General features: G+C 40.8%; 1 protein-coding gene across 1 annotated transcript in view; it reads left to right on the forward strand.

The window, feature by feature from the left end:
- Acap2 (ArfGAP with coiled-coil, ankyrin repeat and PH domains 2) overlaps positions 1–26877 on the forward strand; it is a 109174-nt gene that overhangs the window by 59274 nt on the left and 23023 nt on the right. Inside the window, exons 7-13 of the mRNA XM_028753803.1 lie at positions 3549–3593; positions 7210–7305; positions 9499–9573; positions 13705–13817; positions 21749–21800; positions 23906–24006; positions 25170–25275. Of these exons, the coding sequence (XP_028609636.1) occupies positions 3549–3593; positions 7210–7305; positions 9499–9573; positions 13705–13817; positions 21749–21800; positions 23906–24006; positions 25170–25275 (588 nt within the window). The remainder of the gene's footprint in view (positions 1–3548; positions 3594–7209; positions 7306–9498; positions 9574–13704; positions 13818–21748; positions 21801–23905; positions 24007–25169; positions 25276–26877) is intronic.

The following is a 26877-nucleotide window of genomic DNA, read 5'->3' on the forward strand; positions in this document are numbered from 1 at the left end:
GTAATACACACGAAATGCATATATTAGTGATTAAAAATGATGTAAGCAGAAACAGTAGAAAGTTAATTTGAAGTCTTTTTTTTCTAGTACATTCCTGTTCAGTAAATAAAAAGGGTTTGTTTGTTTGTTTTGTTTTTAAAGAAGTAATGCTCCTTCTGTCCTTAGGCTTATAGACTGGTGCAGTCTGTTTCCTGTGTCTGCTGCTTCGTTCAGTTTATGCCCCTTCCCACTGTAGAGAGCCCGCAGCCCTCCTGCGAGCGCCTCTCACTCGGCTCTGTATTTCTGTGCTCCCTTTCTGTCTCACTGAGGAGACACCCACTGTGGGTCCTCCCACTGTGGGTCCTCCCACTGTGGCTCCTCCCACTGTGACTCCTCCCACTGTGACTCCTCCCAACTTTTCATATTTCCACCTTTGCTTATGTCAGTCTCCCTTATAGGCTGTTCTCGGCTCTGTTCCATACCTGATTCTTGGACATTACTTCATATTCTTTGACAGAACCTGTTTTCCACAGAGATTCCTTACTGTCATGTGTCACAGACACATTTTTCAAAATGTGTCATTTTTTTTTCCGTTGTCTGTGTGACCTAGTCTCTTCACTCCTATGGCAGCTTAAATGTGAATTCCGTTCATATAGTCTCCTCATTTTAAGTGATTGTGTTTAGCCAGCAGGACATCTTGGAAAGCCCTCCTGACCTCTGTCTGAACTCTGTCCTCCCGTACACTGTTCCAGTCCTTACCTCTGTCCAAGGCGTTTGAGTGATCTCATGAAGCCGTCTTTCTACACTGTCTGTTCTTGACCCGAATTCCAGGTCCTTTTCTGTCCTTTGGTCAGAGTCATGCAGATGTCTGCAGACAGACTGACCATCATCTCCACCATGTCTCTCTGCTGTCTCTTTCTTAGAAACACCACACTCACACTTCCTGTAAGTGTGTTACTTAGCTTGTTGTGTGCATGTGTGTTAGGCTGCATGGGCACCTCAGATGTCATCCTCAGGGGTGCTCTCCACCTTCACCAACTAGGACAGCCTGGTTGTCCAGCAAGTGCCTGGGATCCTTATGTCTGTCTCTTACCATGCCTGGCATTTTTTTGTGTGTAAGTGCTAGGGATTGAACTCTGCTTGTTGTGCGTAGAAGGCCAGCACATACCGACTGAACATTTCTGTTTCTTTATTTCTAAGTTACTGTAATGCGTATGCACACTGAACATATGGAGGCAGAAAGAGGGCAAACTTGTTTGCCATGGAGATGTCCGTCTGTCTGTCTGTCTGTCTGTCTGTCTACCTGCCTATCTATCTATCTATCTATCTATCTATCTATCTATCTATCTATCTATCTATCTATCTATCTTTTGACACATGCCTGGAGGTAGGCTAGGTTGGCTAACTGGCAAGCCCCAGGGATTTTGCTCTCCAAGATCTTTCCTTCTCCAGAGCAGAGATTTTAAACATGTGCTAACATGCTAGCTTTTTTTCACCGGGGTTCTGGGTATTGAACTCAGGTCCTCATGCTTGCATGTCACACACTCATAGTCTGAGTCCTATATTCCTAGAATAGAATATGTCTCTAGCTTTTATCCGGTGGTTGGAAAATAGGAAGTACATGATTTTTTTTTTTAAAAGAGTGAATGATGTAATGTATGGATTTTATGTGTAATGCTGTTTAGCTAAAATAGCCATTATTTTCAAACTTAAACGTAGTAATTATGTATTTCCTAAGAGGTCATCTGACAGTACTAAGATGGTCTCCGTGCTTACTCCCTTCTAACTATGATTTTATGTAATATCTCTCATGGGAATTCTTGGATCATTTTATTTTTTGGCAAAAGTGGCTGTTTTAGAGAATAAAAGCTAACAAACACCCAAAGTGTGAAGCATCTCAGTTTCTGTATGTATTTGAATTTACCCTCCTCCTTGAGTTTGAATTTTTACTTTCTTTAAATTTCTAAATAGAGAGGGAAAAAACTGAAGGAAGGCTGAAGTCTGAGCAGTGGCTCCCCACAGCCTGGGCTCCTCATGGCGTGGGGGGAGGTGGAGGGGCAAGGGAGGGGTTCCCTGTGCTCCTCAGAGCTGAGCAGACTCAAGCAGACACGCAAAAGAAACCAGTGATAAGGAAGAGAGTTGGATTTAGATTTTTCTTGGTCTGTTCTTGTTTTTAAGACTGTTTTAAAATTCCCTTATAGATCAAGAGTTCAGGAAGAAGACATTTGGAAAATGTTCTGTAATCTTTTGGCAATCTTAACAAATCGTGAAGAGCTTCTTTTGCATCATCATTTTAAGTAAATAAGCTTTTTTTAAAAGAACAGATGAAAATACTTGTTAGGAATTTCTACAATTCCAAAAGATCCTGTTAAAGGCATTCCTTCCTACTCCAGCTCACTGTGTAGCCAAGGATAACCTTGAACCCATATCCTCCTGCCTCTGTTCCCAAGTGCTGGGATTGTAGACATGGACCCTGACTCCTGGTTTGGGCAGTGCCGGGGATCTAATCCAGGGCTCTGAGCTTGTAGGCAAACATTCTGCCAACTGAGCTTCAACCCTACGCCTGAGAAACCTCATAATCAATCATAGTTAAAATCCTTAAGTCCATTACTTTAACAGACATATGGCATGCTCACTGCTCTGCTCTGGGGCCGGACTGAGAATAAGCTCCTGATCTCACAGACCTTGTACTTTAGCTAGGGAAAAGACAGAGGAAGAAAACACATAGTAAGCACTGGGGAGGCAGAAGCAGGGGCATCCATGCGAGTTTGAGGTAGCCTGGTCTACAAAGTGAGTTCTAGGATACCCAGGCTACCTGGTGAAACCCTGTTTAAACAAACAAACAAACAAATAAACAAAAACAAATAGAAGTAATTATATATGCTGTCAGTAAGTAGGATTGGTTATGCTAGATAGTGAGTCAGTCGAGTCAGCACTGGGTTAGACATGGTCAGTTGAAGACTTGAATACTGAATACTAGTTCTAAATCATGAGGGCAGAGCCTCCAGACTTGGAGGCGGACCAGCCAGTACAAAGGCACCTGTGAGACAGTGATGAGTGCTGTTGGGAACACATTCAGGGCAGAGTAACAGAGGGTGGCACAGTGGGCCTGTATGGGGATGGTAGGAGATTGCAGATTTAAAACTAGAGATAATATCTCATTTATATTTGAAAATCACTCTGGCACCTGTGTGGAGAAGGGACTGTAGGAAGCCAAGAAGGGAAACAGGCAGTCCAGAGAAGATGGAAAGTGGTAAGTGGTGAGGATTTGCATGGAGGCTGTGGTTGAACCTTGATGTTCAGTTAGATGAGGAGGCTGGAGGAAGAGGCTAAGTTGCACACTCAGGTGTCAGCAGCTCCATGAGGGTGCTGTAGTCTGAAGGACCAGTGTTTTCACGGAGTGCGAGTGTGGCTGAACTCATTGGTATGCTTGTCAGAACTCCTTTAAGCCAGAAGAACACCAGCTCTGTCTTGCTTTATTTTGGGATCGTTACGACAGGCATGTTTAGAATCTCATATTCTGCGTTAGTGTAATTCGTGAATGACTAACCAAGTGTATCTTCCCTTAGATTAATGTGCTTCAATCAAAAAGGAGATCAGAAATCCTGAAATCTGTAAGTTATTAATGAATGCTGCTAACTGTGCCTGTCTGTCTGTCTGTCTGGCCCCCGTAGTGACACCCTGTCCAGGAGCTCTGGCTCTTAGCTCCCATTTCTCTTTCCTGGGCCATCTGCTTCAAGGTACAGCTGTTCCTGTGTCTGCTCTGCTAACCTATGGCTGCTTCACAAAGGCAGACCTACTGTGTGCTCTCCACTCTGTTATTCCAATGTAATAGTTCATGTGGTCTAGATACCTAACACTTTTTGAAAGTAGCTAGAAGTGATGGCTGGAACCAGTGAGATTATTTCAGGATTGTTTTGAAACTTATTAAATATGATTGCCACCTTGACTTTTCTCTTTAATTGCATTTGCTTTTAGAGAGTTTCTTCTTTACAGATTTATTTATTTATTTAATGTATATGAGTACTTTGTTTGCATGTACATTTGCACACCAGAAGATGGCATTAGACAGTTGTGAGCTGCCATGTGGGTGCTGGGAATTGAACTCAGGACCTTCAGATGAGCAGTGATGCTTTTAACCACTAAGCCATCTGTCTGGCCCCAAGCTTTCTTTTCATTTTTATTTTAGACTTATTTATTTTATATATATGAGTGTTTTGCGCACATGCATATGTACTACATGTATGCCAGAAGAGGGCGTCAGATCCCCTGGAACGGAAGTTGCTGTCGGACTGTTGTGAGCTGCCATGTGGGTGCTGAGAACTGAACCCAAGTCCTCTGCAAAGTTGCTCTTAACTGCTGAGCCATGTCTCTAGCCCTGGCTTTTAGAAATTGTCTACAACGTGTCTTTCAAAGTTACATGTTTCTCTATGGTTGTATGTGGTGGTTAGGCATTTAGAATGTTTGAGCTTGAAGACTTGTGTCAGTCCTGTGGCTTGAAGAGGCCCCCCGACTTAGGTTTTGGCCTTCTCTTTCTTTGTAGTCACAAAAAAATGTAAGATTGCTGGGTTCGTCCCTTTTTTCTTTGGATTTTTTTTTTTAAGATTCAACTCATGTGCTTTTTATTTTTTATTTCATGAATATTGGTGTTTTGCCTGCATGTGTGAGTCTGAGCCCCTGGATCAGGAGTTAGACAGTTGTGCACTGCCTTATGGATGTTGGAAATGGAACTCGGTCCTCTAGAAGAACAGCCAGTGCTCTTAACTGCTGAGCCATCTCTCCAGCCCCCTCTCTGGGCCTTTGTAATCTGAGGGACAATGAGATTTTACTTGCTCTTTGACAAGGAAATGAGGAGGGTGTGCTGTGACAGTGCTCTTTCTCATTTAGAACCTTCGGGAGGATTTCTCTTAGTTAAGCTGGAACAGTTTCCTTTCCAGTTGCTGTTCTTGCTGCTTAGGCCTTGTGTCCACCTTGCTCTGGCCTAATGCTGTGCCTGACTCTGTGGTGCCTAGCACTTGCTTTATACCAGGTGTCACCTCTCCCCCAGCCGTGTTTTCCAGGCAGCCAGTGATGAAGACAGTATGTCCTACCATGGCCTCTGTGGGCAGCTGGAACTCTGCCACTTGAATAAACAGGAAATAAAGGGCCAGCTGGTAAACACAGTGAGGTCTGTAGCCCTGTGGCCTCTGTCTTCGCTCACCTTGTCCCTGTACTGAGGACCTGCCTGCCCATACTGAGGACCTACCTGCCCATACTGAGGACCTGCCTGTGCATAAGCAGATAATTGGGCTTGGCTGGGTTCAGTAAAACTTGATGTGTGAGCACAGAAGTTTAAATTCCATATAATTTTCAAATTAATGTTTATGTTTTAATTTTTTTATTTCATCCTCTAAAAGGATAAAGGCAATTCTTGGCTTATGAGCCATCTACAAACAGATGTAAAATTTGTAGATCCAAATTAGCTAGCCTTGAGTATACTACAGTTTATCATCCTTAATGGATATTTAAGCAATTCTTCATGCTTTTTACATTAAAAGCATCTCATCGTAGTGATCATCCTAATAAAAACCTGATTATTGCTTTATTTGCGTTTATAAACAAGAGATTACTTAAATAAAGAGGTATTGTATTTATTTGTTTACTTATTTTTTTAGGCGTATCCCCTGTGGTGGCCATGTGGGGGTCAGAGGACAATTTGTGGAAGTAGGTTCTCTTTTCCACTGTGGGGGGCAGGGGCTTGAACTCAGTGTGTCAGGATCAGTGGCCATCTCCAGTCAAAGTTTTCAAATGTGGAGAAAGAAGGCTTTTTAAAAATACTACCAATTTCAAGGCTTATCAACTGTTTTCGCCGACAGTTTGTGAGATAGCCATCTCTCTACTGACTTTACAGCTGTGAGTGCTAGAGCTCTGCCTCCTCACCTTGCCCAGTGTGTGACAGGCAGAAAATGAGATTTCCTTGTTGAATTTGCGTTTTGTTAGTAAAGCGTTTGATCGTTTTTTTTTCATACATTTTCCTGGCTACTTAGGAAACCTTCATTTCTTGTAGTGATTTGTGGCAACTTTGGGGATTCAGATCGCTGATCCTTTACTGTGTTTCCTGGCTTATCATTTCTTCCTTGATATGCTTAGTATGTATTTTGATGTATACATATGTTTTACATCTTTATATAATCATTAATTCTTCCTTTTTATAATTCAGTGGTTTTAAAAAATCTTTTCCCACAGTTGTATAACTATTATTACCATTTTCTAACACTGTAGTAATTTTTATATGAGTTGAGTTTTTATCATTAATCTTTGAATTTTATTTAACTGATTTTTATTTTGAAAACCATTTTTTAGAGGATTCTTTAGTGTTAACAACCTTATAGCCTACTTTTAGTTTTCGGAAAATTAGACAGATGTCTGTTCTTACTAAAAATAAAACAGGTCTTAAGAGATTCTTTGTATACATTTAATTATATAATTCCTTCTCATGTAAAATTAACTAATAAAAGCAAGGGTGGCTTTTCTTTTGTGGATTAACAAAATATAGCTGGGGACCCCCTCCCCAATCCTTAATGTCAATTTTGGATCTGTGGAATAAATATAAGGACATTTCCAGGGCCACCAAGGTGGCTCAGCAGATGAAGACACTGGCTGCGGAGCCTGGTGTCCTGAGTCCAGTGGCAGAGAACTGACTCCTTCCTGCAGGCTGCCCTCTGACCTCCACAGTCCCCAGGCATCTGTGAATATGTGTACACACAACACGCAAACAAGCAAATAAATGGTTTTTTTTTTAAAAAAGTCTATGTTGACTCCATTGGTTTATGGTTTTTAAGAAAATGAACAACTGAGGGTCTCTGCAGCTCACTGGCACCTGAGGACTCTGAAGTTTTTTCTTTTCACTTCATTTTTACTTAGGAAGGATACTCCAAGGACCACATAGACATTTCATAATGTGCTTAAGGATTTCTAGTAAGATAGCGATGCTACTGAGAATAGTGTATAAGTTACCTATGTAATTTTATTTAGGTCTAAACAGCTACAGTTGCTAAAATGTCAGACTACTACTCTTAGAGACATTGTATTCTCTTTGCATTTACAAATATTTGTGAAGTCTTCAAGAAACTCAGTTTTAAGTAGGTTTGATGCTTTGGGTTCTTGTGGAGTGGTCTTTAATACTGTGTGGACCCAGGCTTCCTTTTCTGAAGCTTCTTGGAGTGGATCTGAAACCCCTCTCTCCCCTAGATGCTGTCCTTCATGTACGCACATCTGGCCTTCTTCCATCAAGGGTATGACCTGTTCAGTGAGCTTGGGCCCTACATGAAAGATCTTGGAGCACAGGTAATCTTTTGAACTGGATCTGTTGGTTCTGTGCTGTTGGTTGACGTTTATGTTTTCAAAGATACTTAGCACACTGGGAAACTGGGCTTCTTACTTACCAATAAGGACTCTGACACTGAAGCACATTTACATGTGGGTTGGATGTTAAACCAAAAATGAACTTAAAGGTAAAAGTGCTTGTCTTAAGTACTAAACACGAGGGTACTGAAAAGAGGCTTAAACAACTCTGTCAGGTGTGGTACACATCTGTGATCCTGGCAGTGGGATGGGGGTGGGGGGGGGCTGAGACAGGCTGAGATACGTGTGTCTGCTTTTTTTAGTACAAATAGCAGAATTTATTCCTTTACTTGAATAATGGAGTCACTGTCCTCTTTTATTTAAGACTTTGCTCTTTTTCATTTTCAAAAAATTTATATTGACTACTTGGGTAATGAAAGTCTAATGTCTTAAGACCCTAGAGCTTCCAAGACCATTTGGTATTCATTATTATTTCACAAAGACTTCTTTTTCTTTTTTCTTCCCTCCCTCCCTCCCTCCCTCTTCCTCCCTCCTTCCTTCCTTCCTTCCTTCCTTCCTTCCTTCCTTCCTTCCTTCCTACCTTTCTTTCTTTCTTTCTTTCTTTCTTTCTTTCTTTCTTTCTTTCTTTCTGTGGCTCAAACCCAGGGCCTTGTACATGTTGTGCTTGTGCCTTACCATAATGTGGTCTGAGTCCCTCAGACAGTATTTTTTGTTGAGCGTTGAACCACCTTACTTGAGACACAATAGGATTAATCTGTAAGTTTTGCTTTCCCAGTATATTTTTTTGAGGTGAAGGATAAAGAAAAAATAGAATTTAGGGAAATGGAGGAAAGGTAAGAATGGAATGGGAATACCATCTGATGATCAAAGTGTGTGGGGGACAGTAAGGTCTTTTATGTAAGGTCAGAAGCACAGTCTCATGGCCCTTGTATCACATGCCTAGGCTTATTGTGTCTTTCAAGTTAGCCTCATGGTTTAAAGTGACTTGTCCACCTTAGCTGTCATTCCCAAATCCCAGCTATCAGAGGGAGGGAAGGGAAGAGAAAGGCACATCTTGTCTGATGCAGGACAGTTCCTAGAAACTGTACATCCTGTGCTTAGTTACTCATTGCTAGGAAACCTGGGGATGACAGGTTTGATGTCACAGAGTGATCTGGTTGAATTAGGTGTGGGGTGTTTCACAGTGTCAGGGAAGAAGAGAAAGTAGATAACCAGACAAGCTAAGCTTTTATACCCCTGGAGAGGGGCAAGATGATGTAGAAACAAGCAGCTAAGACTTGTGGTTCAGCCTGCTGGGAAGTCAGCCCCTTCTGTGTTCAGGCCACCCTTTACTTTCTGTGGTGCTCTGTTGAGATGTGGCTAGTTAGGATGATCTTGTAGTAGCTGAGTTAGTAGGTAATAACTCCAGAACTATGGGATTAATATTCTTTTTTTAAATATTCTTTTATTATTTTACTTAATTTAACCTTTCAGAGGCAGGGCCTTACTGTGTTGACCAGTCTGGTCTTAATTCCTGGGCTCACTACTGCTCCTACCTCACCCCTTTAAGCTGTCATTTATTTATTTGGCATCAGATCCCATTTCAGATGGTTGTGAGCCACCATGTGGTTGCTGGGAATTGAACTCAGAACCTCTGGAAGAGCAGTCAGTGCTCTTAACCACTGAGCCATCTCTCCAGTCCTTCCTTTTAGATTTGATTATCACATGAGGAAGACAAGTTGGAAACATGGTGTGTGGCTGGTGATGGATGCAGCTGGTGATGTGCACGTATGACTTTTGCTCTATTTAGTTTAGCTGCACTGCCTTTTGGTATTGTTGAGAAGGGGATAAAAAAGTCATGTTTTTATATGTGTGCTTGTTTTGTTTTTACTTTGTCTACAGCTTTCTGCTGTAACATCAGGCACTGTAGGTTCAAGTCTTGTCCTTGGAGGATGCAGTGCTCAAGATAAGGCCCCCTGCTTGGAAGTCTTTTCCCCTAAGATACAGGCTGTCTCAAAAAAGATTTAATACTACAAAACTGTGAACTTCTACTTGAATGTTTAGCCAAAAATGCTGTTTTAGGTTAACTTTAATCATGTGATTCATGCTTATGTATAATATGACTTGGAATATGATTTTTTTAAAAATCCCTTGTTTCTTTAAATTTTAAGTCTACAATTTTCTTCTTTCCTTCAGTTGGATCGACTGGTTGTGGATGCAGCAAAGGAGAAAAGAGAGATGGAGCAAAAACACTCTACGATCCAGCAGAAGGTACACGAGCAAGAGCGTTAGAACAGTTTCCCTTCCCTGGGACGTTAGTGTGCAGGCTAGCCGTGTTACTCAGAACCCTTCCGTTGCTCATTCCAGTAAATCCTTCTTGTGAAAGGTGAAGCGTTTTAGATGGTAACATGTCCATTTCGTTATCTCTTCGGATCAGAACAGTTGCAGGCTGAGGTCTTGAACCAGTTTATAAATATTCTTAACCTGTCAGGAGATTAACTAAAGGTTGCCCCTTGTTAAAATTTTCAGTATTATTCATGGTTTCATTTAGGATACTAACAGCCTCCTGCCAAAGTGTGTGTGCGTGTGTGTGTTGTGTGCGCATGTGTGTGTGCATGTGAGTGAGCAAGAGAGAGACAGAGACATACAGAGAATGTGTGCATATCCCTTCTCCTCCTTCCTGTCTCTCTTCCCCCATCTCTCTCTCTCTCCCTCTCCCCCTTTCTCCCTCTCCCCCTCCCTCTCCCCCTCCCCTTCCCCTCTCCCTCTCCCTCCCTCTCCCCCTCCCTCCCCCTTCCCCTCTCCCTCCTCCTTCCTCTCCCCCTCCCTCTTTCCCTCCCCCTCTCCCTCTTCCTTCCTCTCCCCTTCTTCCTCCCTCTCCCTCTCCCCTTTTCCCTCTCCCTCCCCCTCCCTCTCCCTCCCTCTCCCCCTCCCTCCCCCACCGCCCCCCCCCCCCGTCACCCCAGAGCTGCTTAGCACCTTCTTCTGAACCCTCGTTGTTTGTTGAATTGACTAAGCCTAGTTAAACTATTTTTTTGACAAATGTTTTTAAAATGAGAATTCACTAGTGAATTTATATTTATCTCTTCATGTAGGAATTGAGCTTGTCATGTTTGGAGCATAGCCTAATAGTACTTTATCTTAGATAGACTGAGATGTATTTGTGCTATAATCGAGCATACAAGGCAAATTAGGGATTGAATACTATATAAAACTCCTGCATGCTGTGAGAAATCTGCCCTTTTGATAATAAGGAATCCAGGCATCTTTGATGACAGATTGCTCAGATTGGATCTGACATAGAAGATGTGAATGGAAAAACATGAAAGCAAAATCAGTTGCAAGTGTAAGCAAAACATAATTAATGGGTTATTCATGCTCAAAGAGAAATAAATGACATTCAGAAAAGGAAAGAGTTTTTTCTGAAGTCGTCATTAATCAGTTACTTTTAGTTGTCATAGGATGAAGCCAGTGGCATGTTTTCTTTTGTTTAAAGATGCGATCTTTCAAACCGGGTGGTGGTGGCACATGCCTTTAATCCCAGCGTTCAGGAGGCAGAGGCAGGCAGATTTCTGAGTTCCAGGCCAGCCTGAGTCTAGAGAGGGAGTTCCAGGACATCCAGGACTACACAGAGAGACCCTGTTTCAAACAAAGACATGATCTTTCTATATTGCCCAGCCTAGCTTCAAGCGCATGGCCCTTCTACTCCTGCCTGCTGTGTGCCTGGGATTATAGGCGTGTGTTACCATCCCAGCTTCAGGTCTTCATGACTTGCTCTCTTTCTCCTGCTGTCCCTCTCTCTTCCCAAGAGTCTTTCTTTGTGTCTCAAACAGGCCTTGAACTCCTGATCTGTCTGCCCCAGCCTCCTGAGTTCTGGGGTTACAGCTGTGACTTCTTTGCCTGGTTCTTTGTGTTTATGGTGTACAGCATGGTATTTTGATGACTAGCTTGTTTTAATGGCATTACTATCAAATGATTGTTAGAAGTGGAATCAATAATTTTTTAGTAAAATGAAAAATTATGTTTATAGAAATATGTGATTGTTTGTTGAATATATATACATACATATATATATATATATTGAATCTCTGTCTTCATTATATACATAGTTCAGTATTACAGTGAAGGCCTCAAACTGCTAAATTATCAAATCTGAGATTATTTGACTTTAAACAATACACAACTTTTTCTTTAAGAAAATAATGCTTTTTTTTTCACTCATTCTGAATACTTTCTCTGCCCCTAAATGCTGACACAGGCTGCATTACAGGTAAAAAAAAAAAAAAGAAAAAAAATCTAGTCAACTAAAATTTAAGGAAAGCCTTTCTGATATCCGTTTTAAGGTGTTTTAACAATTACACTGATCAGTGTGAGAAACAGTGCTGTTGTGACGCCCCTGAATGTCCTGCCTGTGTCTTCGCACATCTTTGGATGGATGCATGACTTACTGGAGTCATGCTGCGGTACCAGAGTGTGCTCGGCATGGCGAGGATGCCGGTGGGGAGCACCGAGGGTCCTCACCGTCCTCACTGTCGACTGTGGACACTGACATCTCACCGGTTTAAATGACGCACCATTAGTGACTAGTGACTTGTTCCCTGTTTGTGAAGTGTCTGTTTGCTTTTCTTCCTTCTTAGTGCCAGGCTCCCTAATGGACGATCAGGTTCTTCATATACCGCATATAAATGTGGTTTAGATTGTCATGGTTTCCGGCCCTGTGTCTGGTGCTTTTGTTGCTTGCTCAGCAGTTCCCAAGATCATGGCTATCTCTCCCGTGTAGCTTGCTTTTCACGTTTATGTTTTTGCTGGAGACTGAGCCCAGGCGTCATTGTCTGACAGCAGGCACTTGCCACTGAGCTGTACCCCCAGCCTTCTGTACCCCCAGCCTTCTGTACCCCCAGCCTTTACGTCTAGCTCTTTACTTCATGCGTAACTGTGTTCTTGTGTGTAGTGGGTAGAGATCTGCCTTCCTTATGTCAATATCGTGTTGATCTTTAATACAACTCCTCCCCTGATGCTGTGGGACACCTTCTATCACAGGCTCTTTCCGGCTGTCTCTTCAGCCCACTGTCATCTTGCCTTAATCATCCCAACACATTGTTGTCTTAATTGTTCCCAGCTTTACAGCTTCACACGCCTGGGAAGCGGAGCTTCCGTCTCTTTTCTTCCTCCTTTTATAGACTGAGTTTTGTAGACACCCAAACCTCAGGAGCAAGTTTGTTCTATAAGAGGAGCTTTTGTGGGGACTTTGAGTAGGTAAAGTGCTTGCCACACAAACCTGGCAGCCTGGTTCAGTCTCCAGAACAAACGTATCCTTGGACCTCAGTGAGTACCATGGAGTTTGTTAGTCCTCCCCTCAGATACACACAATAGTAATTAAGTTTTTTTAATTTGGAGGTTGTGCTGGAACTGTGAGAAAGCAGGTGTGCTTGGTTTATAATACTGTGTACATCACAGTCTTATCTGACCTGCTGTTTAAAGTTTCTTTAATGCTCTGCATAAACGTTTGTGATTTTCTTACATGGCTATTGTTGGGTTTATTCCTGGACACTTACACGGCAAATGGCCCTGTAGTGCTGCCTTTAGAAATCAGTGTCTCTGTTGCGTTACGGTAAGACTGTTCTCATCTTGATTTTATCCTGACAACTTTGCTAATGTTCTTGATAGTGTTTCTTTCTGAATTCTGTGTAGAGTCCTCTCCATAAATAACAGGGCAGTGTGCTTTTTCCTTTTTAGATTATCTAGTTGACTGGGACTTTACAACAGTCTTGAATGGTGGTGGTGATAACGGTTCTGGTCTCACTTGCAGTTTCAGTGGGGCCTTTCCTTAGTTCCTCCGCTCACCATGCTTAGCTGAACGGTTTGTGTTCTGGACTCTGCAGGAAAGCACAGGTTCTCCTGAGCGGCAGATGCCCTGGTTCTGTTGTCCTTCTGACTTCCAGTTTTCTTTTTCTTCAGTGTCCTTCAAGTGTCCCTTCCTAATTGACAGACAGATCATGACTATGCTCACAGATTCCAGCAGCAGCGCTACATCCAGTATCATCAGGTGCTTACAGATGGAAGGAACGCTGCTATGTGTCAGATCCGAGTTCTCTGCTCAGGGGCAGTAGTAATGCTCCTGCAGTCTTAGTCCTTTTCTTTGCATCTCTGTGTGCGTGTGTGTCTTTCCTTACAGTCTGTCTCCTGCGCCATGTCTTACATAGTTGTGTCTCTGTCATCACTTTAGCGTTTTCCTGGAGAGCCAGAGCTGTCAGCGTGCTGAGGCATATCTCCACTATCATGTCCTTCCCCCTTTCTTATGGAAGTCTTACTCCAAATGTTTCTAAAAGCTCTTTTCCCTGGATACATTGCTCTTTCTGGGAACACAGTTATCTGAACTCCTGTGTGTGTTATTCTGTCTAGGATTTCTCCAGTGACGATTCCAAGCTAGAGTATAATGTAGATGCGGCGAATGGCATTGTCATGGAAGGGTATCTGTTCAAGCGAGCCAGCAACGCCTTCAAAACGTGGAACAGGTAATGGATTTCCAACATTAGTCTTGATTAGTCAACTTGTTTGCCACTTTTGGGCTTTCCCAGTAATTACCAACTTTTTTCCCTCCAGAGCTATCTAAACTCTACCAAATGATCAGGTGAAAAACGAAAACACAAATCTTTAGGTTTGAAACTCAAGGCTTAAAGGAGAAAACTACTTCTTCTAATACTTGGGCTATAATGACTAAACTCTCACTTATCTTTTATTAAGAATTATATTTTTTATTAAGAATTTACTTTTGGCCAGGTCACGGTGGGGTGGCAGCAGTGCTTACCTCCCAGGCAGACAGGTGGGTCCTTGTGAGTTCCAGGACAGCCAGGGCTATACAGAGAAACCCTGTTTTAAAAAAACAAAACAAGCAAGCAAGCAAAAAAAAAAAAAAACAGAAAGAAAGAAAGAAAGAAAGAGAGAGAGAGAGAAAGAGAGAAGGAGGGAGGGAGGGAGAGAGACAAAGGAAGGAAGGAAGGAAGAAAGAAAGAAGGAAAGAAAGAAAAGGAAGGGAGGAAGGAAGGAAGGAAGAAAAACCTTGTGAGTCTCAAGCCCAGATGGCCCTGACCATTTGGCTTTTGGCCTTTTTAATACCACTTAACGTAGAACATGGTAAATCACGGTAACCATTATTCCATTATTATAAATGTGATAGCTAGTAAAAGGTTTAAATTTTTGCTGAATTAATTTTTATAAAATACAAAACCATTAGGTGTCTTACAAGAATGGAATTATAACCAGGTGTCATGGGGACACCTGTAATCCTTTCAGGCGGTAAAGGCAGGAGTATTTTGAGTTCATGGCCAGCCTGGGCTGCATAATAAGATTTTGTATCTAAAATTGCAAAATAAAACAAAGAAGAATATTTAAAATATTTTACTGTATTAATATGATAAGTAAAATAATTTCATATCAAATAGCATTGAAAGGTTGCTTGGTGCAGGATCGTCCTTCTGAACGTTTGTGATTGATCTGTTGCTCAAGGATGCCTTTTTTTCTTTTTTGTTTTTAAATAAATTTTTTAAAAAAAGGATAATTTCGTAGTAATGAAGAGTAATAGAAAAGGCTGTTCTTAAGACGGCCATTACCAGCGTCAGGAGGGTCTTCTCAGTAAGTTCATTTGGTGCCTGTTTCACTCAAATGGGCGTCTCAGTGCTGTACTGAAATGGGTCTGATTGTTCCTGTTTAGGTTTCTTGGTATTTAAGTTCAGAAACATCCAGTAACATTTCTAAATGTCAGTGGCTTATTGAGCATTTCTCTAGTATTTGATATTGTAGAAAATCTAAATGGTTTTATTTGAAATATTTTATCTTTATGTGAGAGTTGCTATACTCTGAAAACAATAATGATATTTATCATTAAGCCTCTGAGTTATGTAGAACTTTTAAATGAGACATAGGTACTAAAGGAGCAGATGTAGCAATGAGGTTATCAGTAATGCTTCAGTTATTATACTGTAAAAATGAAAACTTAAAATTGTGTTTCATGAGCTACAATGTAAAACAATTGTCATTTTTAAGTCCTTCCTGACAAATTCTGTAGTTAGCATAGGAAGCTGGAAACGGCTAGTGTGTGGTAGGTTCTTTAAGATTATTTATCCAATATAGGTTTATAGTATAAGGTTAGAGTTGAACTTTAACCTTCAGAGTACAAAGCACCTCCTTAAAGCTTAAGAAAATGAAAATACAATAAATCCCTAGGGACGTAACCATTATATTAAGAAAAGAAATACATTTCCTTGGACCCTTCAGTGAGATGTGCTCTCAGACTCCATACTGAAGCACAGTGAGTCTTTCTTAGTGGAGAATTCCATCGCTGTTCAGAGCACCAGAATAACATCAATAGCAGATCAGATGAGGACCTTACGATTTTGTATTATTTGTCTTAGGAGCCATATTAACTGGCACGGATACTAAAGCAAAGGCAAGATCAAGTAGAGAAAAGCTATAAATCCAACTGCAAATCCCTGCTGTAGGTGTGCCAGGGTCTGCAGGGTGAAAGGCGTCCCCTCAGGAAGGAGGCTGCTGCTCAGAGGTGCTGCCTGTGACCCTTAGAGTCACTGACTATAGTCAACTTCATTTTCAGCAAGGAGATGACTAAAATGAAGAGGGATTTATTTTTCTCCTCATTTTGTAGTCTTGAAATTACAGATTGGAAGACTCCATTGAGGGAACCTGCGCTGAGGGTCTTTGTTTCAGTAGAAGAGCTGTATGGCTGAGATCGTGAGATAGGAAGCCGAAGATTAGGAAAGGGTCTCTTCTCTGTTTTAAATGACCGGTGTCATTCGACAGACTTACTGTAGGACAATGGCGCCTTTCACGGGCCGTGTCCTCAATGATGTAGTCACCCAGCATAAGGCCCGCCTCCGAAGGGTCCCACCACCCTTCGTGGTACCACACTGTGAGCCATATCTAGCACAAAACCTTTGGGGGACAGGTCGTATGCAAATACAGCAGAAGGGAATTCTGTAAATGGCAGAAGGGCGAGCAGTAATTGTTTATTAGTGAGAGCTTTCCTGTGGTATTATTAACGTTAAAGATTGCAAATGCATTTGCATTTCTTAAGTGAGGCTTTTCAAAAAAAAAATCTAATCTTGGAAAATGCCAATAATTTTCTTTTGTCCATGCTTGGTTTGGTGTTTTCCCTAGTTTTTCCTCTTCGTTCATTGCAGTACATTCTACTGCTCTGAGTAAGACTTTATATTCCTTAACATTAAAAGTGTCTTAGGAGCTGCCTCTGCAGATATTGAGCTTTTTCACTCACAACTTAAGTATTTTTCAAAGATACTGTTTGATTGGTTTCAAGGAAAGTTTTCTTTTTTTGTAGCTACCCTAAGGCACAGTCATATCATGGTTCCTTTGATCTTATCTATAACTTTATGATGTTATATCATATTTTTAATGTCAACTATTAAAGATCTCCATCCTGAGGAATATGTGATTAGGAATTCCTAAATAGTCAAAAAAAAAAAAAACCAACAACAAAAAACCAACCTCCCTCACGCTTCATAACCTACAGTTGTACTTGAAAAGCAGCATCTATTATTATATAGTGTAGTGAGACGCTCTTGTTTTGCGTGTGAGAGCAGCTAGCATGAGAACGGAAAGTTCTTGACCCTTTGCATTGCCAGTCTTGTCCCTGCTCAATCCCCCTCCTCTGTGCCTCTGTGGCATCTCAGCGTAGAAGGGTATTCCAGTGTTAGCGCTCTGTGTGATCTTACACTATGGACTCATCCAACTGAGAATCAGAATTTTGGGATTAAACATCTCTGTACTTAACATATAGAGATTTTTTTCTTGTAATGATTATTTAAACAATGCAACGATACTATTTTAATTAGTATTTACATTATGATAGCAATTGTAAGTGATGTAGGCTTATTGTCTCAGTTAATTCAGGAGGCCCAGGTGGGAAAAGCACCTGAGCCCAGAAGAGGGCAGCATGGAGAGAGTCTTTCTGTTACACAGGCACACACACGCACACACACGCACACACACGCACACACACGCACACACACGCACGCGCACGCGCGCACACACACACACACACACACACACACACACACACGCAGTCTCTCCATGCATTTTATCTTCAAGAACTTGAGCATCTCCAGATTTGGATGTGTGACTGGGTCCTAGAACCAAGTTATTTTTCTGGGGGTGCATTAAAGTCTGCCACAGTGAGGAATTTCGAGATGGGGCTGGAATTCACTCCAGACCAGGATACCAGGCTGGCCTTACACTCAGGAATCCTCCTGCCTCTGCCTGCTGGGATTAAAGGCAGGAGCCACAAAGTCTGGCACACTGCACTTTCTTATCAAGTTATTTTTTCCGGTATGGCAGTGCCAATTCAGATTTTAAACACTGGAACCTGTGTTTCTTTTTTTGCTTTTCATAATGAATTTGGAAAAGAATAACAAGGAAAATAATTTAAACATAATTTAGCACTAAGGTAGAAAGGCTAATAAAGAAGCAGACTCCTTTGTTGGACCAGAAAACACAACTCAGTGCATAAAACGTATTATACAAAGTTTAAAGCTTAAAGTTTAGTGCCGATGCAGTTAAGAATGAGAAGAATGAGAAGCACTAAATCTGAGTGGTCCCAGCTCCTGAGATGGAGGAGGCCGGAGGACTGCGGGTGCAAGGTTAGCCTGGACTGCATAGCCCGGCCTGTCTCCATCATTCTACTCCCCACCCTTCCCTGAAACCAATGAAAGAATCATATTGATCTGTGGCCTTAGAGTCTTTGTTATCATGTGATGAACATGGGTGTGGGCAGGTAGGGGGTTTATTCAGTCAGCATTTTATGATCTTTGAAATTCTTAATTGGTAACCCTGCTTTCCTTCTAAAAAGTTTGTGTTTGCTTAAGGCTTCTATCGATAAACATGTAGTGGTTTTCCTCTTACTTTCTAGGCACAGCTTATTGATGTGTGGCACAATACTATCTGTATTTTCTAGTTATGACCATAGAGGTAGAAAACCATAATAGATGTGTAAGGTAATAGTAATATAATAATTCAAATATTTTCAAAGCATTTCCATTTCTTTAGAATTGAAACACTACAAATTGCATATATCTATAATACGTAAATCAAACACATGAACACTTTTGACTGCATTGTTAGATTATTAGCTAAGCTTGTTTCTTTAATTTTTGTCTTAGTTTTGTATCATGCCGGTCCTTTGCTTATTTGCACATTTGCATTTTCTTTCTTTTACACCTTTCCCTTTTGTTTTAACCCTGCCCCATTTTTTCACATGACAGGAAAAAGCCCGATCACATCAGGTACCAAATAGCTTCCTGGCCTTCCTCTTCTTACCCAGTCTCTTTTGTAAGCACGAGAAAGTGCCTATTTAACCCGTGTTCAGCTGGATTACTTGCAATGGATAAAACTATCTCTCCATGCTCTAAATTAGAAAGAAAATATGAGCATTTACTTGAGGAAGAGAATTACACCTTTTAATTGCCCATGTCCTCAGTGGGTTTGAACTGGGGACAGACAGTTGATGTGCTTACAGTTAGCCACATGGATACAGACCAAGTGGCTGGAGCTCCTGATGGCTTCTGTTTCTTATGAGGGACATAAAGTAGCAAACTGTGATGCGTCCTGAGGTAGCCACTGATTCTGTTGAAAGAGTTTGTTGTCATGGCCTAGGTTTTCTTTGTTTTATCACTTTCTTCTGTGAAAACAGCAAATGTTGAAAATAAAACAGTACATCATTAGGCATCACATTGTATTCCATGTTTATCTAGCACCAGAGTGTGTATATTAACCCATGATTTATATCATTTTAGTTATAAAGCTTCTTCAAATTTAGAACTGTGACTTTTACCAATATTTTTGATATTAAGATCACATATGGTAAAATATATTTGATTTTTACAAGTATATTTTTTTCCTTTTGACCCAAATTTTGTCACCTAGAAGTTTTCCTTGGTAGGTAATAGTATTTAATTTATTTAAAAATAAACATAACATGTTGGTCTAAGTTATACTAAGTTACTTCAGTTTGAGATAGATGCAGTGTGTCTTACTTTCTTACATAGGGAATTAGAAACTGTCTACATGTGTGCTTGACTTTTTAGTTTTGTAGACTATGTACTGTGTCAGCACAGTGATTTCCAAAACTTGTCTCTTAGATCTCGTTGCAGTTTTTGTAGCACTTTAAAATTTCTTGTACTGAGTGCTTCAAGTGCTAAGTATTTGTGTGTGTAAGTAATTCATAGGCTACGAGCTTTTTACCACACTTTCTCTTTGTTGGAAATATTAAGAGTCACTAGGATTATTTTATAGGAACCTCTATTCCAGGGGTTGAAGAGAGAGCTCAGTCAGTAAAATGTTTGCCTTGCAAATTTGAGGCCCTGAGTTTGATCTCCTACAACCCATGTGCAAATGCCACATTTGGCCTGTGCTCATAATCCCAGCACTGAAGAGGGAGAGCGATAGACCCCAGGGCTTGATGGCCAGCGAGTATAGCCCAGTTTGTGAACATGAGAGACTGTCTCAAAGAAGTCAGGTAGTTCCCCAGAGTTGTCCTCTGGACTCCGCATGCATGTGTATGCATGTGCATACACACCAGAGAACATGCCTACTCTGTCTGGACACCCGCATTATATGTATATCTCATCAACTGAACGCCCTTAGCTACCCAGCTAGAGTGCTGGCTGATGTCAGATGTATGTTTTTAGTGGTGGTAGAAGGAAGATTGTGTCAGACAGACACATCTTTGCAATTCATTCCTCTCTACCTAGGATATGTTTTCTTTAAGGAGGTCACAAATGAAGAGAACTTTGTGTTGTCTTTTCTAAGTATGTTACAAAACATAATGATATAAGAATGTTACCCAGAAGCACATAAATGTCAGGGAAACTGAACTTCAAAATGCATACATTCCACAAGGATAGTTGAAGCGATAGTTCCTGGTGGAACAGAGACAGTTTTATCTGGATGATGATGATGATGATGATGATGATGATGATGATTTTTAGGGAACACTGCCATAAAATGGACAAAGTCAAAAGAAAAATAATTTTTGGCCTTCAGAAGCATGAAAAGTTTACATGGTTATGTGGATGTCTTCCCATTGTTGAATAAAATTAGTTTTCCCCAAACTGTGTAAGAGGACTCCTATGACATCCAGTCTGGACGTTATTATTGGTGTTGTTCACCTTCCTCAAGTGAGCTTTAAGAACAAGACTTTAATCAGGTCGGGAGATTGTTTCCATTGCATGTCATCCGCGTGGCAGGCTGCACCGTCTGGTCTGTTTGTAGGACTTTCCTCTAACGTCTCTAACCCTGCCTGGCCCCGCACAAGACCCCGGAAGTTCTCCCTTTTCTGCTCTGTTGATTTGTGTTCAGTGTCACCCCACCTTGTTTTGTTTAGATGCTTATTTAACAAAACTCTTATTCAATGAAAAAGGTTTGTTATGTCTTCACGTGGCAAGAAAACCTACCCCCTGTACAAGGCTGAAAAACAGCCAAGGTGTCTTCTGGTCTCCTCAGCTTTGGAGAAATGACCAAAAATTTGAAAATAGAAAATCAAAACACCTAAATACAATTTCTAGTAATTTTTATTAGTATCAATGAAAAGGTAGAATCTCTGTCTGCTAATAGATTAATAACTAATTTTAAAAATCATCTCATATGAAACTAATTTAAAAATAACCGCTCAGATACTGTTCACTTTTCGTGCTTGGTGAGAAGTTTTGCTTCTTTATGAATGGCTTTTGACTGTGATTTTTTTTATGTCTTTTGTTCCTTTTATTACTTTAATGAATTAGAAGTAGTGGACATGGCTTACATTGCCTAGCTTTTTTCTAAAGAACATTGTGAACAATTGCTTTCTTAATAACTTTACAGTAATGAGGAGAGACATATAGACAGTAGAGGGATTATATGTGATGACATTATTTTCCTGATAAGTATTTTGAAATAGTTTGTGATCATCTCCTCTTTGATACAGTTCAAAGTGATAGTCTCTTGTTTTGCTGATCAAATCGAACATTTGCTGAATTTCTGAAGTTTGAAAATAAATTACCATTACTTAATGTTTTACTTTTATAAATGGACATTTTATTCACAGTGTTAGTTTTCTATATCATAAATGTTGATTCTTGAGGAAATAGATTTTAATTATTTTGAGTACCTCAAAAATAAAACTATACATTTGAACTTTAAAAATAGTTATCATATGCTCTTAGCAGGAAAAAATAAAGCCTTTTGTTAAAATATAAAATTATGAATAAAATGAACCAAAACAGGAAGTCTCTCTCCCTAACCTGTGACTTTAAGATGTGTGTTCCGAGTTTTCAGTAGATACCTCAGACACTCAGTCATGAAAGCAAAGCGGTGCACTTCTCCAGACATCCCCTGCTCAGAATAACCACACGTGTGTGATCTTTCCTGTCTCCTCTCTGTCTAGACGCTGGTTCTCCATACAGAACAATCAGTTGGTTTACCAGAAAAAGTTTAAGGTAGGTATGTCATTAAACAATAAAGCGGAAAGCTGGTGAGTTCTGGTTTTAGTTCTTTGTCTCTTTGTTTCTATGAATACTGAAGTCCATAAATACCTATATGCAAACCTCTCGAAATGACTGCTTCTTGGTTTATATAACAAGCAGAGTGGGAGCTGGTGACCCTTGAACTTTCAGAGCACAGTGATTGGAATTCTAAATTCTTTTTGAAAAAAAAAATAAAAAGATTCATTTTCATTCATGTGTACATGTACGTCTGACTCCACATTTGTGTGTGTCTGACTGCACGTTTGTGCGTGTGACTGCAGTGCCCCCAGAGGCACCAGATTGTTATTTTAAGGCACAGCCTGCCCATGCAGCCTTGGCTGGCCTGGAACTTGCTGTTTACACTGGACTGACTTCACTCACAGGGGTCTGCCAGCGTCTGCCTCCGGAGTGCAGGATTAAGGCCTGCATCACTGAGCCCTGCATCATCATCCTCATCCTTGTTTTGATCATGTGTATGTGTTTGCATGTATCTCTGTGCTTGTGAGTGCAGGTGCTCACAGAGACCTGCGGTGTTTGATCCCCCTGGACTAGGAGTCACAGGTGGTTGGGGGCCACCTCATGAGAGGGCTGTGAACCGACTCTGGTCCTCTGTGTGCAGTAAGCTCCCTTCAAGGTGGGGCCATTTCTGTAACCCTTTTAAATTAAGAATTTAAATTAGGAATTCTTTTTTTTAAATATTTTTTTTCTTTTTGCTTCTTTGAATGTGTATGGGTATTTTGCCTGCATGTATGTCTTTGTGCCATGTATACAGTGCCCATAAAAACTAGAAGTGGCCCTCAGATCTCCTGGAACTGGAGTTACAGATCCCTGGAATCAAACCTGGGTCCTCTGAAAGAGCAGCCAGTGCACCTAACTGCTGAGACATCTCTCCACCCCTTTTAATTAGGATTTTATTTTTATTCTTAATTATGCCATGTATTTGTATGTCTTGAGTGCAGATTTGTACACTTGAGTGCAGTCCCTGTGGAGGTAAGAAGAGGGCATCAGGTCTGATGGAATAGGCACTTGTGAGCTGCCTGAACCAAACTCCTGTCTCCTGCAAGAGCAGTATGCACCCTTAACCACTGAGCCATCTCTCCAGCTCCAATTCTGAAATTTTAATTCCTAGACTTGAGATGTTTTGTGTAGCGAGGTTATTACCTTTATTTTACTAATTCTGTTGGTTAGTCATGTGGCAGGAGTAACCTGATGGCCCATAGTTCTATTCTGAGGCTGTGGACAGTAAGTATGTCTTTAGTATATATACATTATCTAAGGGCAGGTGGTGATAGAAATGAAACCATATGCTGTTAGTAAGGTAAATGGGAACTCTGTACCCTGTTACTGCTGTGTGTGTGTTTGCTTGAGCCTTATTGCAAAGTAAGGGATTTTTATATACTGGAAAGCTGTACTGGGAAGGCTTGTGAGAGTGCTAGACACTGGAACTTAAGACGCATTTTTTAATTGATAGCTTGCTTTCCACGTATTTAGCCTGCAGCGGTAGTTTGTGAAGCAAAGATGTAACCACTGCTTGTGAGATGGCTACAGTAATTACAGGCCCGTGCGAACCTTGTAGTTTCCGTTGGTGTTCTCTTCTGATTTTTGTACTAGTATTTTCATTAGAAAATGATAAAATCTGTTATCTTTCTTGTAAGAATTTTAAGAAGAATGTACCAATATCTTGTTTCTCTTTGGGCTATTGAAAACACGACTCATTAAAAGTTTCTCCTGGGGGAGAAAGTAGCTTTTCTGTATATGAGAGGGACTCCATGGTGTAATGGACATGAGTGGGTGGAGCAGGACCGACAAGGGGAGGCCTGAGTACTTGCTAGCGCTCCTGGGAGTCAGGCCTTTCTGTAAATGAGCGCATGTAGTTTACATACAGCAGTTTTGGTAAGACATTGAATGAATGATCGAGAATCACCTCCATTAGTTGTGTATCTTCTATACATAGTGACGATATGATAAAGTGATATCCTTTAAAGAGGCCATTTCCTGGAGTGTGTTTGAAGGTTGTGGTTGCTGCTGCTGGTGCAGAAGGCTGAGCTGGTAACCCCGAGTCTGCCTGTTTGCTGCAGGACAGCCCCACGGTGGTGGTGGAAGACCTCAGGCTCTGCACAGTGAAGCACTGTGAGGACATCGAGCGACGGTTCTGCTTTGAAGTCGTCTCTCCAACAAAGTAAGCTGTTGGCAAGGATTTGAGAACTGTTTTTATGTTTCTGTAGTTTGCCTCAAAGATTTTTCCAGATTTGAGAACTCCAATTTCTGATTTCACTGTAATAGAATTAATGTTTTGAAAATAACTTCCAGTAGCAAACATAGATGTTATATCCAAGTACTTACATAACTTTTCTTCATGTATTGTATTCTTTGAAATCTGCAGAGATTGCTTCTTTACTTAGTGGGTTGGGAGCATGTTAGGCAAGCACGCACTACTGAGCTCTCTGCTTCCTGTAAAACATTATTTCTGTGCCCCTATGCAAACTGGGTGCGTTTTATTGTTTATATCTTGATGATAGTAAGACTTGAACTTGTCATTCTTCTGACTCAACCTCTTGAGTAGCTGGGATTACAAGTCTGTGGCACCAAGCCTGGTCCGTGTGAAACTTCTGTGAGATCATGTTGAATTGAGAGTGTATGATAGGTGGAATTTCTACCTCATTTTTTAAAATGAATGTTCTGCTTACAGTGTGGGGAGAGGGGGAAGAAAATATGAGAGAACACACACACACACACGAACGCATGCACACACATGCACACACACCCTTTAAGTAGCTGCCTTTAAAGTAGTAAAGTAGTGCCTTTAAGTAGCAGGCCTGGAACTCAGCATTCCCAGCTTCTGAGACGAGGAATTACAGAGGTGTGGCACTGTGTTTGGATTATTTATAATTTTCAAGTGTTGAGGATAGGTCATTTGTTTTTAGGAGATAATGTTTTATTTGTACTTTGATTTTGTCTCAGTTATACCTGCCCAAAAGATAGATGAACACGAAACCCTACTTCAACTAAAATTACTTTGTGCTAAAAGTATTACTTGGCAGCTAGAGAGGTGCCTTGTTGGTCAAGAGCACTAACCACTCCTCCCAAGAACCAGGGTTCACTTCCCAGAACACACATTGGTGGCACACCTGGCTGTGACTGGGGTCTATCTCACATCCTCTTCTGGCCTTTAAGGACGTTGTGCAGACACACAGTGGTGCACGGACTTACATTCAAGGAAAACACTAATACATATACATTTTTTTTTTAAAAAAAATGTGCTGAATAGCATAGTGAGAAAAAAGTGTAGATTTTTTTGACTTCTGATTTATTGTCTGACAAAATGATGCTGTTTCTTTTTAGAAGTTGTATGCTCCAGGCAGATTCCGAAAAGCTTCGCCAGGCCTGGATTAAGGCTGTTCAGACCAGTATTGCAACTGCTTATAGAGAGAAGGGCGATGAATCAGAGGTTAGTAGAGCTGTTGTCAGTATCACGGGATATATTGCTGAATGTTTTACATCTCACTTATAACGCATGGTTATAACATCCTTTTTATGGAACATGTTTTAAAATTGAGATGCTTTAAAGTTTTAGATTTTGGTTCTGTTTATCTTTCGATATGTTCCCCTTCTTCCCCTACCCACTAGTTTTCCTTTCTTACATTCTCTATTTTATTCTTCCTTTCTTGACAGTTCATGTAGCCCAGACTGGCTTGGGACTCACTGTGTAGCTGACAGTGACCTTGCATTTGTGATCCTCCTGCTTGTGCCTCCTGAGGGCTGGGATTCCAGGCATTCACTTCCACATCAGATTTTAGGCTGTGTTTGAGATCACAGCTCTGGGCTGTGTGCATGCTGGACAGCACTCTTCTAACTGAGCTGTATCTCTAACCCTTATCTACGGGTTTCTTTTGGTATCTAAATGGATCTTTATTTTAATATGTGAATGTTTATTCCAGATTGAAGTAAAGTGATCCCATGCTAGTGGTTTTTCTCCTGAATATTTTGGTTTTTTTTTTTTTTTGGTCAATTATAAGTACTTGGTGAGTTTAATTTTTTAGTTTTAAATCAACACTAAATAAAAAGCAAAAAAGGAAAGCCTGTGTTGTACATGAATAAAAGCCTTGAGAAATGGACCCATTCTTGGGTCATTAGGTTTGGGCTGAGGCATAGGCTTAGTGACAGATAGTGAACAGGAGTGTTTAAAGGTTATCATGGGCAAACCTGGGGCTCCCAGTAGATCAAACTAGGAACTTCCTAAGTAGACGTTGATGGAACAATTTATTCTAAGCTAGTGGCTCTCAACCTTCCTAATGCTGTGACCCTTTAATACAGTTCCCTGTGTAGTTGTGACCCCCAACAATAAAATTGCTTTTGCTGCTACTTTATTTAACTGTAATTTTGCTACTGTTAGGAATGTAAACATCCATGATTTTTGATGGTCTTAGGTGACCTGTGAAAGGGTGGTTCAACTCCCAAAGAGGTTACAACCCACAGGTTGGAAACCACTGTTGTGATCAGTCTCAGAGAAGGAATTTCTTCAGTCTACAGTTTACCTGGACATTGTTGAATACAGATGATGAGAACATTGGCAAAAAGACATGTTAGCGAAGAGGGCCCTCAGTAATTTCTATTACCTGGACCAGCTCTGGGCCAGGTTCCCCCACACTTTCAGCGTAGTATAGTTATTAACCTGCAACTTTGCTACACAGTTACACAGTCATTTCTTTAGTGTTCCTTTCTTTCTGTTGACCCATGTTTCTCCTTATTGAATTAAGAGCTTGAGGACTTCCTCAGGATTTTCTAGAAAGTGAGAGATTTGTGATTTCATGTTCTCTGGAACAGGTTTGTTTATTTATTTATTTATTTATGTATTTATTTTTGTCTTTACATTTGCTTGGTAGTTTGGCTAGGTATAGAAGTCTTAGATTGAAAATCGTTATTCTTAAGAAACAGCATTATGGCTGGGTGGTGATGTTCCTTTAGTCCCAGCTCTCTGGAGACAGAGCCAGGCAGGTGGATTTCTGTGAGTTCAATACTAGCTGAGAGAGAGAGAGAGAGAGAGAGAGAG

This window comes from Grammomys surdaster, unplaced genomic scaffold (assembly GCF_004785775.1).
Source record: "Grammomys surdaster isolate TR1022 unplaced genomic scaffold, NIH_TR_1.0 125956, whole genome shotgun sequence".
Lineage (NCBI taxonomy): Eukaryota > Metazoa > Chordata > Mammalia > Rodentia > Muridae > Grammomys > Grammomys surdaster.